We start from the raw sequence: 14,866 nt of genomic DNA, 5'->3' as shown, positions 1-14,866 counted from the left end.
ATCATTGATGATTCTGCTGTTTTTTATAAATAAGTAACATTAGTAATGTGTATAACTAACAATGCATTTGCAGATCATCAAGTGGCCTTCTCTTCAATAAAATTTCAAATGACACAGAATTTAATAAACCAAAAAGACATAACATGCTCCAGTTCATATCAGAAGGCCTCAGAGTACTCAGTAGTTGTGGATCTTAATAAATTATGAGGTTTTATTTTAAGCAATTACAATAATTCTACTTTGGAATTTTGACTTTTACCTTTAAACATAAATAAGAGAAGATGAAACTCTACAAACATAGGTGACATTTTAAAGAAACTAGTAAGAGACTAATGGGAGAGACTCTGTCTTACTCATATCTATACTTCTTGCACCTGGCACAATGCCTGTCGCAAGGAAAATGTTCTCACTTCAGTCTTGCTAGATTAATCAATAAACATAATATTTTAATTCTGTTATTTACTGTTATGAAAGATGGAAATCTGGATAGAAGCCTAAGAATATGTTAAAGAAAATGACTGATCCTGCCCATGTCTTTTATAAAAAAGCAAATATTTACTTTCATTTTTTTAGGCAGGAATGTTTTTTAGATTGGGGGTCTGATGAGAGAAGAGAGAGCAGAAAGTTATGCAATGGAGATTAAAGGCATTTCCTGGCCTACCAACACACATATAAACTTGGAGACAATTGTGATTTTTCAGTGAAGTATAAAAGGAGAGAAAGACAAATTTCTTTATAAATTCCATATCTAGATTAGGTTTCCATTAAATAATTTTATTTAATTTTATGCAGTAATCCATTTTGAGTCCTAATCTGCATTAAACATCAAATGCATACTGTCCAATTCTTAATATTTGATAACCAAAACAATCCCCAAATCATTTTTATCCAAAAAGAAAATTTATAATTTCTTTTGGGATAATGCCCAGAATACTCTTAGATTTCCATTCAGGAAGTTTTAAATCAAATTAAACAGCAAGGAATATATAAAGATGTGAGGCAACGGGAATAACACAAAACGAAACTGAATTCAAAATTTAAATTTGTAGAAAAGATGCTTCTTTTATTTGAGAACAATGATAAAAAGTTCCAGAAATTCTATCATTTGTGGGGACAAAAGGGAGTTTTTTAAATAAGTGAGGAGTAAATGACTAGAAGAAAAAGTCATGGCTTCTTCCGCCAAAATTTGTTATGCCAGCATTTTAAGTTTTGGGTTGGCTTGTTAGTCTATACACCATGCTCGTGTCCATACTATCAAGTACCTACTATTGGCAAGGATAAATAAAAGAATATACAATTTTTACTCAATGTGTCAGAAAATAAATATAGAGATAAATAAATAAAAACAATTACTTCAATAGAAAATGCCTAACAGTAAGCTCTACGTGTTGCTTGCAACACTTCTAGATACAGAAAACCATATTCTCAAAGGTACAATATTACACTACTCTGAAGATGCACTTTAAGGCATTTTAAAAATTAATTTAAAATATTTTCAGGTGTATTTATTTCAAATTCAGAATTGAGACATCATACGTCATTTATATTTGGTATCTTAATGTCACTAACTTGTCCACTGAAAAATGCCTTTCCTTCTTAGACCATTACTACATCTTGAATAAATCCTTTCTTTGGTATGAAACCTTTTCAGTTTTCTATTTAATGCCATTTATGCAATGCAAATGAGTTTTCCTCTGCTGCATCTGCTGTAGTTTTTCCAGCATCATGTTTACTTTGTATAACATGATTGACAATCTTAAATAATCTTCGAAGAAGTGCCAGTATTGAAGTGATAGTTTCCGTGAAAAGAAAAAAGGCTTTATTGTTAAACAAAGAGGAGATCCTCAAAGAAAATAGAGAACTGACACCTTTTGTAAGATTGAACAGAACAGACAAGATTGAACTTCTCATTCCACAAAACTATGGCCATCAATAAAATTAGAGGGTTTTGCATTCATATTAGCCACCATTCTTCTCTTTTCTTTCACTTGATACAGTCTGTGGGGAGAAGGCATATTATTCAGTCATACATATTTGTATCAGGTGAGAGAACTGCATTTCTATGCAAGAGAATGAAAAGTCAAAACTGCCCAGAACGGACAAAGATGGAGGTGCCAGAAAGAGCAAAGGTTTCTGAAAAGGTCAGGCTATGGAACACACTCACAAAAGAGAGAAGCTGCTTAGCTGTGTCCATGAATTTATCCTGAACCTGCCCTGAATGCCTTGTGGGCCTATGGAGATGATTTGACCTTCCCTCTTTTCAATTATTCTGGGAGAGCTAATGCTTCTGCTTGACATATAAGATACAACCTCAGTGACCTAAAGAACAGACAAACGCACAGAGCCTTTTCTGAAATATTTTATGTACACAGAAAGCGCCCACATGTAGCAATCGAGTTACATCATCTCCTTCAAATTTATTTTAGAAAGAAACTTTCCTTCCATTATTAGAGAGTAGAAAGGTAATTAGAGATCCACTTTTTTTTTTCACCTATTCTCTGTTGCCTTTTGTAACAGGCTGATCACTACTTTAACAAATAGAATCTATCCTTAACATTTCATTCTTAGTTGAAAAAAAAAAGCCATTTATTTAGCATTTTTTATGGGTTAGCACTTGAAAAAGAAGGTAAATGACATAGTCCTGACCTTCAAGGAGCTCCCAGTCTACTTTTCACATTGATAAAAACACAAGGTGTTTTTTATTAGCAGTAAAGCAAATGACAATTAAACACAATGATTAAGATATGATATTTGAGAGCACAATAGGGCTAGCCAATTGATTACTTGAGGGAAATCAGTATGTTTTTTTTATTTCTGCATCTTATTGGGCAAGTATGAAACATCCCATCATATGAGAAGAAAGTATACAATTAAGTTGTGCTGCTGACTATCCCTGATTTTATTGACCCAAAACATGTACCTTCATCCCCGTACTTACAGCTGCCAAATTTCAGAGGACATGAGTGGGCATCCATTGGAAAATCCTCCAAGTGCATTGGACATTCAGCTTGAACTGTAAGCCTAAAAGTCAAAATTCCACTCTTTGTATGCAAATCAAGATAAATTTGCAAGTCAAGTAAATTTGCAAGTCAAGATAAATCACTACTTATTGTGGTCAACAGAATTAATGATGAGGTAGGACCCTCATTAGGGCATCTGATTAGGCTAATTCACATTTAAATATGCTTTTGTTCTTTCACATTTAGGCGATCCTTCAGAAGACATTTGCACCTACAAAATCTGAGCTCAAGTAACAATATTTATTTAAAAATATACTTTAAGCATTTTGTACTATATGGTTAGTTAAGAAGAAGATATGTACACATTTTTGAAGGTTATTTTCCCATTAACTTCAGTATTAACATTTGAAATCTTGAAGAAAAAAATGAAAAATAAACCTCTGTCATAAAATGAATGTTATTTTCTCCCAACATTCCATCAATAACCATATAGCAAAATTGATATAGGAATTCAATACTGCCTCAGAGAAGCACCTTTCAAAATTATGTAAATTGTAAATGAATATCATATACTATATATAGATACATATATATAAATATAGACATAGTTACATATATATATATATCTCCTAGAAATATCTTGTTGAGACTAGACTATTCAAATTATGGACACAGGTTATGAATGTTAATGAAATTTTTTTTTTGTATATACGTGGTCACATTAAAGAGTAATCATAGCAAATTTGTTTTAAAGAAAATTATCAACTATTCCATTTCAGACAAAGGTAAATTACATAAAATAGGGACTAAACTGAACTTATAGAAGAATCTCTGACAATGAGCAAAACAAATGTAACCAACAATTTAATTATAGCTTATATACTTCCAAGAGAGTATTTAACTAGAACCCTACACAATACTTTTCCAAACCCCAAATTTCCAATCATTGTCTTAATTCACAGGACTAATTAGCGTGTAAAATCAAGGGGGATACGGCATCTATATTGCAAGATTCAAAGAGAGAAGCTGAAAGAATAGCTAACTTCCATTTTAGGCAATGGTCATTTAGCAATGAGAACTTAAGAGTTTTTTTCTTTAAAGATCAAGACTGTATTATTGTCCCTTCTTAAATAACTTTCACAATTGAAATCCAACACTTAACATTTCATATGAAATAATACATCAAATGCTTCGAATACACATCTGTCTATATACAATGCTGATGAAAGTTATCTATGTTTTAAAGTCTTTATCAAACATTTACCTTTTAGATTATACACCATTTTATTAGATTTGTGATTGTTTTCTTTGTTATGTAATATAAGTAACTTATTTTAAAAAGATTAATTCAGGGCATCCCTGGTGGCGCAGTGGTTGAGAATCCGCCTGCTGATGCAGGGGACATGGGTTCGTGCCCCGGTCTGGGAAGATCCCACATGCCGCGGAGCGGCTAGGCCCATGAGCCATGGCCACTGAGCCTGCACATCCGGAGCCTGTGCTCTGCAACAGCAGAGGCCACAGCAGTGAGAGGCCCGCGTACCGCAAAAAAAAAAAAAAAAAAAAATTAATTCATGAGTGTTTTCTTTGTTATGTAATATGAGTAACTTATTTTAAAAAGATTAATTCATGAGAAGAGTTCAAATGGAACAGTGATTAGAGTCAACAACTGTATATTTCTTTCGATATTTTTTTAAGATTGACTAGTGAACTTGATGTCACATGACATCTCTGAGGTTATAAAAGTATTTTTCTCCCTTCATAAGAAGGACTAAAATATTAAATTAAGTGAAACTTGCTTAAAAATCACTTAAAATTTTGATGAGATATTTCATGAGATATTAAAAATAAAATTATGTGCTTGTATAAAGAAACATTTAAATCATACTATTAAAGTTGTATGTAACTAAAATGTAGTATGAAAAGTAAACTGCCAAAAAAAAATCAATTCTTAACAGCTAAGGCAATTTTTAAGCTTTAACACACTAAGCTGAGTGTCAAACTCATAACCTCTATATTTTAAATATCAAAGCATTTATAAAGCATATTCTGGTTACCTCAATAATCTGTTGTGAAAATGTTCAACTTGTTAATACTTGACAGCTAGGTTGGCTGGTTGGTTAATATACAGATTCCTCAGTATTTAATGGTAACATATCAAACCTGAACACATACCTCATTGTGTATAGCAGAGTCCCATCATCCTGGATTCGAAGAAGCTTGTTTGGCATTGTCATATTATGTGCTACTGATTTTTTCCCATTGTGGAAGAAGGTATCTGGCGTCCAGATTTTGCTGGCCATTAAATTGTTAAGTCGAAGGATGTTCATAGGACCTTTAAATTTTAACCGTTCATCTTTCCATTTTTGTCGAAAGAAAACATCTATTGTATATTCCTGAAATATAAAATAGAATTATTTTGAAAATAATAAATGTTTTCGATACAAAGACACTATAAAATTTCAACAAAAATAATAGTATAAATAGTTTAAAAAGAGAGAAAGCTATTTTGAAAAGTGAATTTTGAAAGATCATTCCTTTATCTTATCAATAAATGTTGCCACTTACAATGGGATAAAGCATGTGTATTTGCACAATTAGCTACATATTATTATGAAAAGAAAATAATACATTTACTTTCTCTGGTGTCTTTCAGTTGAACAAGGTCTTAGGCAAACTGCTTTACTACATTGTATAGTTTAGAACCACTCGGAAAGGGGGCATGCTTGGGCCGGGTCTGGGTGGATTGTCCCAAATAATTTATCTCAAGAATGAATAAGGAGGCAAGCAGGCAGCCTGGTTCTCAGTAGAAAAAAAAAGAAGAAAGGAAAAGAAAAAACTATTAAACACACACACTGTGGGATCTATATGACATCACCTGTTGCCAAAGAAACTATAAAAAAATCTTATTCCTTTCTTAATCCTAAAAAAATGGTGAGATGTCATACTGCTAACAAGAATGTATTGGGGAAGATGATTTCAATAAAGTTTATTTAATGAAATTGTAATAAAATACTTTGAAAAGGTATTAGAATACTTAAAATATGAATATTTTGCAAACATCTCAGGTTAAAATGTACTTTTAAATATTCATACAGACCAGCTAGTGATCAATTCCCCTATTATCATCCTCCAGTACGTTAAAAGTTGGTTTATTCAATCTCTCTCTCACCCTCTCTCTCTCTTTTCTCCTTCCCCACCTCCCCTCTTTTTTCATTCTCTCTCTGTCTTTCTTAGGATAAGAGGATGAATACATTTTAGATGAGATGTACAATTCACAATTATGATCGATACTGACAATTTTTGGATATTAAAAATTTTGGTCAGTGTATGTATGTTTGTGCAGACACTTCCATGATAAATAACTAAAATGTTCATTTATGCACCTGAGATTGTAAATTCAGATACTGTCCTTTGTGCATAAAGCCATAGCCATCACATGTTTGAAAATAAACAACTTAGCAACTGGCAATCTCACTCAACTAAAATTATGTGCTTAAAAAAGGACATTAAAAAGACCACATACGGACTTCCTTGGTGGCGCAGTGGTTGACAGTCCACCTGCCGATGCAGGGGGCACGGGTTCGTGCCCCAGTCCGGGAAGATCCCACATGCTGCGGAGCGGCTGGGCCCGTGAGCCATGGCCGCTGAGCCTGCGTGTCCGGAGCCTGTGCTCCACAACGGGAGAGGCCACAGCAGTGAGGCCCGCGTACCGCAAAAAAAAAAAAAAAAAAAAGGCCACATACTTATGACAATAACAAATCATTTATACAACACTTACTCAAGTAAATGAAAGTAAATGATTCCCAGCGATCCCTCAAAAGTTGAATGGATGAAGATAACAAGAAATGGCCACAGGTAATGACATATGGACAGTAAGTAAAGAGTGGCTCTGGGCTCCTAATCCTTAGAAGAAAATATCCTCATCTAATCCACCCTCACTCTCTGTGGTTTAGTCATTTTTTTTAAGTTCAATTCTATATAAGTGTAACTCAATTTTTAAAAAGAAGCTTGATTAAGAGATGAGTTTTTGCTATCTGACAAATTTTTATGCAAATGTTTCTTCCAACTGTGGTTCTCCCAAATCCAAGCCTGATGTGAACACATTGGACATTTGCTTGTTCAGGCACACTGAATATATTTTACAACTTTCTGTAAAACTTCAAATTCAATTTTTCCATTTCTATAAAATTATGAGATGTTTTATCGGTTTCAGAAGCTCTTGCTATAACAACAAATATTCCCTACAGACCCATCACATAGGAGATACTCAAGGTTTCCAAACAGTAAATTACAGGTGAGTTCTTTTTAAAAAGTATTTTTAAGAATACTGTTTTTGAACCTTCGCAGTGTCCCAGGTATGCTCTGCCAACCTCTGCAGAGTGACCTGTGCCTTTTTCTTCCCCTCTCCGCAACCAGGTACATTCATGTTATGCTCTAGGCAATTTTAGCAATCCGCATCCTCGCTATTCATCAGATAAAGCAAGTTCCCTACTTGCCTGGGCCAAGAACTGTACTCACAACCATGCTCCCAGTCCTTTGAATATCTGGAAGAAACAGTCAGCTGTCTGTATCTTTACTACTCATAATACAGCTTTCTATTACTAAAGATCGTATACTGCAATTATACCTTTATTCCTCTGCCTTCTGCTAGATCTGCTAGATCTTCTAGCAGATCTTCACAAAAGGCACTATGGCTTTCATTGTGTATTATCTTACTTTGTCTTCAGAGACATAAGAGAGTGTAAAGAATACTACAAACACTTTGTAACCATCACCAGCAAGAATCACAAATATTATTGAAGCATTCTCTCTCCTGTGTATCCCTCCTCAATCACACTCCCCTACTCTGTGAGGAAATAATCATCTTGAATTTATTGTTTATCATTCCCATACATGGGCTTACATATTTACTATATAAATGTATGTGTTCTGTGTCACATTTTTAACATTTCTATAAATGAGATCATACTGTGTATACTTTTCTGACAGATTTTTTTTAGTTACATTGTTGAGATTTATTCATAGCAATATATCTAGTACTTTGGTTCATTTTCATTGCTACCTAGCATTACCTTGTAAGAACTTTTACAGTATTCCTCCTTTTTCCATGTTCTTTAATATTTTTTCTATTTCCTTTGTCACTATTGTAAGCAGTACTGTTATGAACATTATCAAACAATGCTTTAAGGTAAGAGTTACTTTAGACCAGAGGTTGGCAAACTTTTTCCATCAGGGTCCAGTTAGTAAGTGTTCTAGGCTTTGCTGACCATACGGTCAGTATCACAACTACTCAGCTCTGCTATTGTAGTCTGACACAGATAACACTTCAATGAGTCAGAGTGGCTATACTGCAATAAATCTGTGTTTACAAGGAAAGGCGGTCAACAGGATTTTGCCCGTGGATCATGGTATATCCATCACTGCTCTAGAGTAAATGGACAAGTGGCGATACAAAATTTATTATATGTGCAATCAATAACAAGATATTGTCAAAATGAAATTGTAAGAGGTGTATACATCACAATAAATAACAAGATACTGTCAAATCTTCAAAAATAACAAGATATTGTCAAGTTGAAATCCTAAGAGATGTATACATTTATATCCCCACTAGGTTCTCTACAACTTGGTATAGACAGAATATTTCATTTTAACCATTATGGTTGGCATGAAATGGTTCACAGTGCTGCCATTTGGCTTTTTCTATTAACTAGTAAAATTTAACACACTTTCATATGTTTATTAAATGCTCTACTTTTCCCTTTTATGGATTGTTTGTTCATGTCATTTACTCAGTTTCCTTTTAGGTTGTCCTTTTCTTCTTGAGTTATAGAAATTCTTCATATTTTCTATATACAAATATTTTAGAAAATACAGAACTCACTAAGAATTATAATAAAGATCATAAAGGTATACAAAAGATCATAAATATACCCCTGTATGTTTCTCTTAAACGTGTCAAAGTTCTGCTTTTAACATTTAGGTCCTGGAATTACTGTGTATCATATGAGACACAGATCAAATTTTTTTTTTTTTCAAATGGAAAACAACTTTCTGGTACCATTTATTGACTGACCTATATTTCCCCACAGCTCAGCAATGACATTTCTTTCATGTTTCTAGTGATTATATAGGCAGGGATCTGTTTCTGTTTATTTTTCAGTCGAAGACATTTTATACTTCCTATTACAGCTTTTTTTTTCTTTATGTGGGAGATATTGTGAAGTGTGTTTTGGGTTTTTTGGGGTTTTTCTGGGTTTTTTTTTTTGCGTTACGCGGGCCTCTCACTGTTGTGGCCTCTCCCGTTGCGGAGCACAGGCTCCGGACGCGCAGGCTCAGTGGCCATGGCTCACGGGCCCAGCCGCTCCGCGGCATGTGGGATCCCCCCGGACCGGGGCACGAACCCGTGTCCCCTGCATCGGCAGGCAGACTCCCAACCACTGCGCCACCAGGGAAGCCCTGAAGTGTGTTTTTAAGATTCTAAATATATCAGTTTCTTTTACTTATATTTTTGTCATTTATGTTTAATTTTACTGCTTTATGATAAGAGAGTATGCTCTGAAGATAGCAATAATTTTCAATGTACTTAAAATAGCTTAGGAAAAATTTTTGTTGAACCTGACCATTTCCATCTTTTAATGGTAAGACAATTCAGTCCATTTACATTTAATGTGATTACTAATATATTGGATATGTCCCTAGGCTATATTGTTTTTAGCAGTGACAAAATGATGAGGATAGATGGAATAACTTATTTAGATATCTCATGATTAACTGATTAAAATAAATAAGAACTCTAGAAAATTATGGAAGAGGAATCATAAAAGAACACAGATACATATACACATACACAATGAGTAGAGGTAGAGAAAAGTATCAAACTAAGAGAAAAGAAATTTTAAAAAGCATATAGAGATTAACAGTGTCAAATAGTGGTGAAAGATCTTGAATGCTTAGTAGAAAAAAAGAGTTCAGAAACCAAAATGCAATGGGTTGAGGAGTGAACAGAGCATACAAGTGGGAAAAACTAAAATATAAGGTACTCTTTGCCACTCCTGATTTTGTAAAAGCCATTAAGGGAAATCAGAGTTTAACCAGTAAAACCTAGAGACTAACTTATACCATTTAGCTATTGCCATGTTAAAAAACACCTAAAATGCAGTAATTTAAAATAGCAACCATTTATTATTAGCTCATAAGACTGAAGGTCAGCTGATCTCACCTGGGCTCAGTTGATCTCAGCTGTTCTTGCTCATGCATCTGTGGGTTAGGCGGCCATTGGCTGATCTGAGCTGTTATTGTATAGAGACAATGGGGTAACTCAGCTCTGCTCCAAGTGTCTCTCATCCTACTCCAGGGACCACTGGTCCACCCTGCACTTACATTTCTCATGATGATGGCAGAAGTACAAAAGAACAACCCCCAATGCACAAGCCCATTTCAAGCCATTGCTTGTGTGATGTCTGTTAATAACCCACTGGCCAAAGGTAGTCACATAATTGAGTTGAGTGACAAATACTTTAGCAGGTCACCTCACTCTCAGTGGGAGGGCATTGCGAAGTTAATGAAAAAAGATGTTGATATTGAAAGGGGTGAAGAATGGGTGCCATCATTGCAGCCTATCACACTAGCCCTCTGTGAGAGAAAAATAAAAGATTTTTGTGAATGAAATGAGATGTTTGAAAACATCTGAAACTTCATCATGTGACTCTAATGAAAGTTACATGGGTCTAATATCGGCGGGCAGGTTGGTTATAAGTTAGTAAGTATAACTGTAATCAACTGTACTGTACCTCAATTAAGTGAGGGTCCGTGAGCAGAAGCAAGATTATCAGCTTAGAGAAGTAGCTTACAAAGTGGGGTATGTACATCCATTTGGGTGTAGGAAGAAAACATTAGAATCTTTATGTTTATATAGAATTCTTATCTAAATATAAGAAGTAAATTAAGCTTTGCTAATAATATAGGGAATGATATTGGTACTCTCACTATGTCCATAAGTAGTAGATGATGGTCATGCATGAAAGGCATGCTATGAGAAGAGAAGAAGCCACAACAGGGAATGGTCAAGTGATGCTGAATTCATTTGCATTCAGTGTACTGTGATTTGTACTCAGGTGAATTTTCAAGTTATAATAACTAGTTTTGATTAAACTAACTCTAGTGAAAATAGACAATTGACTTGAAAATTATTGCTAAATGACACCATAGATTGAAGAAAACACTAATAATTACACAAGCACAAGTGAAAAATAAGAAAAGGGGATATCACTTCTATGTCTAATATGAGTTCTTCATTAGCCACATAAAGAATGATGAACTAATCAACTCTACAAAGAAATATGCAAAAGCAAATTCATAATTTTCAATAAGGCTACTTAAAATATGGGTTTATACCCACTACATTTAATGATGAGCTTCACCTGAAGCACATGTTGTGCCATGAAATACTGGGTAATGATAGCATAAGGACATTGCAAATAGTAAGTTGTTTTGAAAACCAAATATCCAGAACATGAAGGTGAACATCTAAACTTGGTAGATGGGTTTTTTAAAAATTGGCATGATGGTTCAGTAATCAGTAGCCAATGATGCACTTCTTAAATTTGAATTTGCATATCTTTTTCATCTATGGCAATCATTATGACAAGTATTAAAATAATATAAATTTAGAATCAGACTTTTGATTGCTATATTATAAAATATTAAAGAAAGATATATAGAAATAATAAAGCACAATTTAAACATATTAAATGCTAAAGTATTCTCAGGAATAGGAATCTTAAGTATGAGTAAAAATAAATCTATTTTAATAATGACACAATAATTATTCCTGAAAATAATATGTATTTTAACTTTATCTCATTCCAATTTCTGCTTTTGTGCTTCTCATAATACCTCAATATATTAGTACAAAAGCATATAGATACAGACATATAGATACATAAACAAATAAATACCATTGATTCACTAGTTTTTGTGGTTTTGCTTTCAATATTAAAATAGCAGGGAAAGGAGACATTTCAATAAAATAATATTCATATCATATCCACTAAGTTACTACAGGATTTCCAGACAGATTATTTGCATGTGATTCTTTTAAATGCATATATAACATACATTCTCAGCACCTGAAAATAATATTTTTGAAAAGTTTCTTAAAATAAAACTCAAGTTTGAGTATATACTAAGTTAGTAATTACTTGATTTGTGTGTTACAAGAAAATTGCCAGAAAGTACAAAACAATGCAACTTCTTCATACAAATAAGACCTAGTCCCTTGAACTTAGGTTCTAAAAGAAATAAATAATACCAAGATCAACTACAAAATTGCTCAGAGAATACATAAACAACTAAGGAGCACATTTAGAAAGAAACAAAAAAAAATTCATAAGGACCTATCAACATGCAGCTATCCTCTGACCTGTGTATAGGACACATGAGGCTGTTAACTGAGACTGAGAAGTTGAAAAATCCATACACTTCAAGATTTGAAAAACTCTTTATGGGAAATTTAATCCAACTTCTCCTTTTTATAGATGGGATTATAGATAAATTTAGTGACTGCCCTGTTTCCAAGCTTGTAAGGGGCAGAACCCAGACAAGGATGTTATTTCCAGCCTAATGTCTTTACTACCACTAAGTGTTATTTCCATAAAATGTATTGCTAACAAGGAAATCACTCTCTATTGCACAGTTTATTGAATAAACATGATTTCAAGGACACATTAATTTAGTGAAAACAGCATATTTTTAGTGCCTGGTTACATTAATTATAAGTCAGTGCTTGTAGCCAATTTCTGAAGAATTATATCTACTCACTAAAACATAATCAAATTGCACGACTGCTCTTGGAGTGATTTCTCATTTACTTTGATTTACTGAGTGTATTTGTTTTAATTTTTAATTTAATTTAATTTAATTTTGGCCGTGCAACTCGGCCTGTGGGATTTTAGTTCCCCGACCAGGGATTGAACCCGAGCCCTCAGCAGTGAAAGCACAGAGTCCTCACCACTGGACTGCCAGGGAATTCCCTACTGAGTGTATTTTAAAGTACCAGAATTTATTTCATTATACCCTTTTGCTATTAAAGGTTAGTCTCCTCTGAGTAAGTTCCTATCAGTGTGTTTCTTCAATAAAGAAGAAAAATGTGGTTTATGAAACATGTATGTAGCAACTGAAGAAATAACACCCTGAGACTATACAAGAATGGGTAAGATCTAACACTTTCAGTTGGTACTCAAAGGGGTGTGAACCAGTAATTTAGCCCAGTATTAACATTGCAAAAATTGCAAAAAGTGAAAAGCTTAAGAAAAGATCAGCAGTAAACCCAATTAGTGCAGTTCATAAAATCTTATTATGCAAAGACGCTCACACAAACAGACTGCAGACCACCACAGCTACTGCATGTTCGGACTATTGTGCAGGCAAGATGCCTGGGCTTTCTCTTTGGAACTAGATGCCTGACAGGTTTACAAACAAATTAGAAACTGATACTAAAGGTTCAGATTCTAACAGTAAATTATTAAAATATATCTAATCAAAATACTTAAAATGATTAATAGAATATGTAAATTGCAATTCACTTTGATACAATTTATTTAAAATTCATAATAACCTTATTAAATATAGAGAACTATTCCCATTTCACATATTCATTAAAAAAAAGACAAAGCCAAAATTTGAACTCAAACCTTATGTTTCCCAACATCATGTTCTTTCATTGTACCATATGTAAAAACAATCCTTCGAGGTGAGACATTAAAGGGAAATTTCCTTCTTTATAGACTAAAATATAGACACTAGTCATGTATTATGGAAAGTTGCAGGCTGAGACTGAAGTTTTGGAATCTCTGTCAAAGTCTTCTTTCCACATTTAAAACTGACTCAAACACAAGATTGAAGGATAACAGCAATAATAATAAGTTGAGTAATGTGAAATAGATGTTAAGTGCATGCAATCTTAAGTCAGATAGAATAAGGTACTGGACCTTTAGCAGGTCACTTAATCTCTCTTTATTTCCGCTGACGTATCTGTAAAATGGTGATAATTATACAACTTACTTCCTTTAAGGATGAAGTGGTATAATACATGTAAAGTTCTTAGAAACAATTTGGATATCAAAGAAGGTAGCCTGGTTTGAATCACCTTCAAAGTGTCCTTCTCCCCCCATTCCTCATACTCAAGAAGAAGGTGGCCTGGAAAGAGAGGGACACCCAGAAACAAAAGGGCACAAAGTAAAGTGCCAGGGGCAGGAGCTAAGTAGGATGCCACAAGAGGTCCATGAGAGAATAAGCCAGCTGTGCTTTTGGTGTTTTGGATAATAAAGAGATCATTGAGAAGAAATCACAAGTGTGCCCCATGAGAGGTCCTGTATTTCTCTACCGGCCATTCAAATGTCATTGATTGCCAAGAGAGAACCACCAACAGAATAAGCTAAGTAAAAAGAATTTCCCCCCCTTTTTATAATCCCCCTTTTTCTTGCTTCAACTCTAGAAGACCCAGAAAGAGGAGAGGAAGAGTAGATCATGGCCTCTCACCCACTGTGCACCCCTTACCTGTGACCACGGCTAAGAAAAGGAGAGAAGCTCTAAATGGCATATGAGATTGAAGTTAAAATTGGACTGGACTGGGCTCTTTGATGTTTGAAAGTGAACAGAAAGCTACAAGATGCACCCCAGATATTGTCATGATATGGCAAAAGAAGATCCAAAGAGTGAAGTGCTGCTGAGTTTGATCAGTTGAATTTCTAAAGCCCTTGGGATGAAGCCCAAATGCTTTCTTACAGCCTCCAGAGTCCTGCAATGACCCTTCCCTCCCTTACCTCTCTAGTCTCATGCTTAGCAATTCTCCATATATGTTGCCTATAGCAATAGTGATACTGCAGGGCCTCTGACGTGTCATG

The 14,866-nt window shown here is 34.2% G+C and overlaps 1 protein-coding gene across 2 annotated transcripts in view; it reads right to left on the bottom strand.

Moving 5' to 3' along the window:
• GABRA2 (gamma-aminobutyric acid type A receptor subunit alpha2) overlaps nucleotides 1-14,866 on the bottom strand; it is a gene marked incomplete at both ends in the record, with an annotated part of 117,781 nt that overhangs the window by 43,966 nt on the left and 58,949 nt on the right. For both annotated transcript variants that reach the window (XM_081236204.1, XM_081236203.1), the window contains 2 exons: nucleotides 2,939-3,021; nucleotides 5,133-5,353. In XM_081236204.1, the coding sequence (XP_081092330.1) occupies nucleotides 2,939-3,021; nucleotides 5,133-5,353 (304 nt within the window). The remainder of the gene's footprint in view (nucleotides 1-2,938; nucleotides 3,022-5,132; nucleotides 5,354-14,866) is intronic.

This window comes from Mesoplodon bidens (genome assembly GCF_964165515.1).
Source record: "Mesoplodon bidens genome assembly, chromosome: 1".
NCBI classification, from domain to species: Eukaryota; Metazoa; Chordata; class Mammalia; order Artiodactyla; family Ziphiidae; genus Mesoplodon; species Mesoplodon bidens.
Note: the sequence above shows the minus strand (reverse complement) of the source record. Positions and strands in the feature narration are given on the sequence as shown.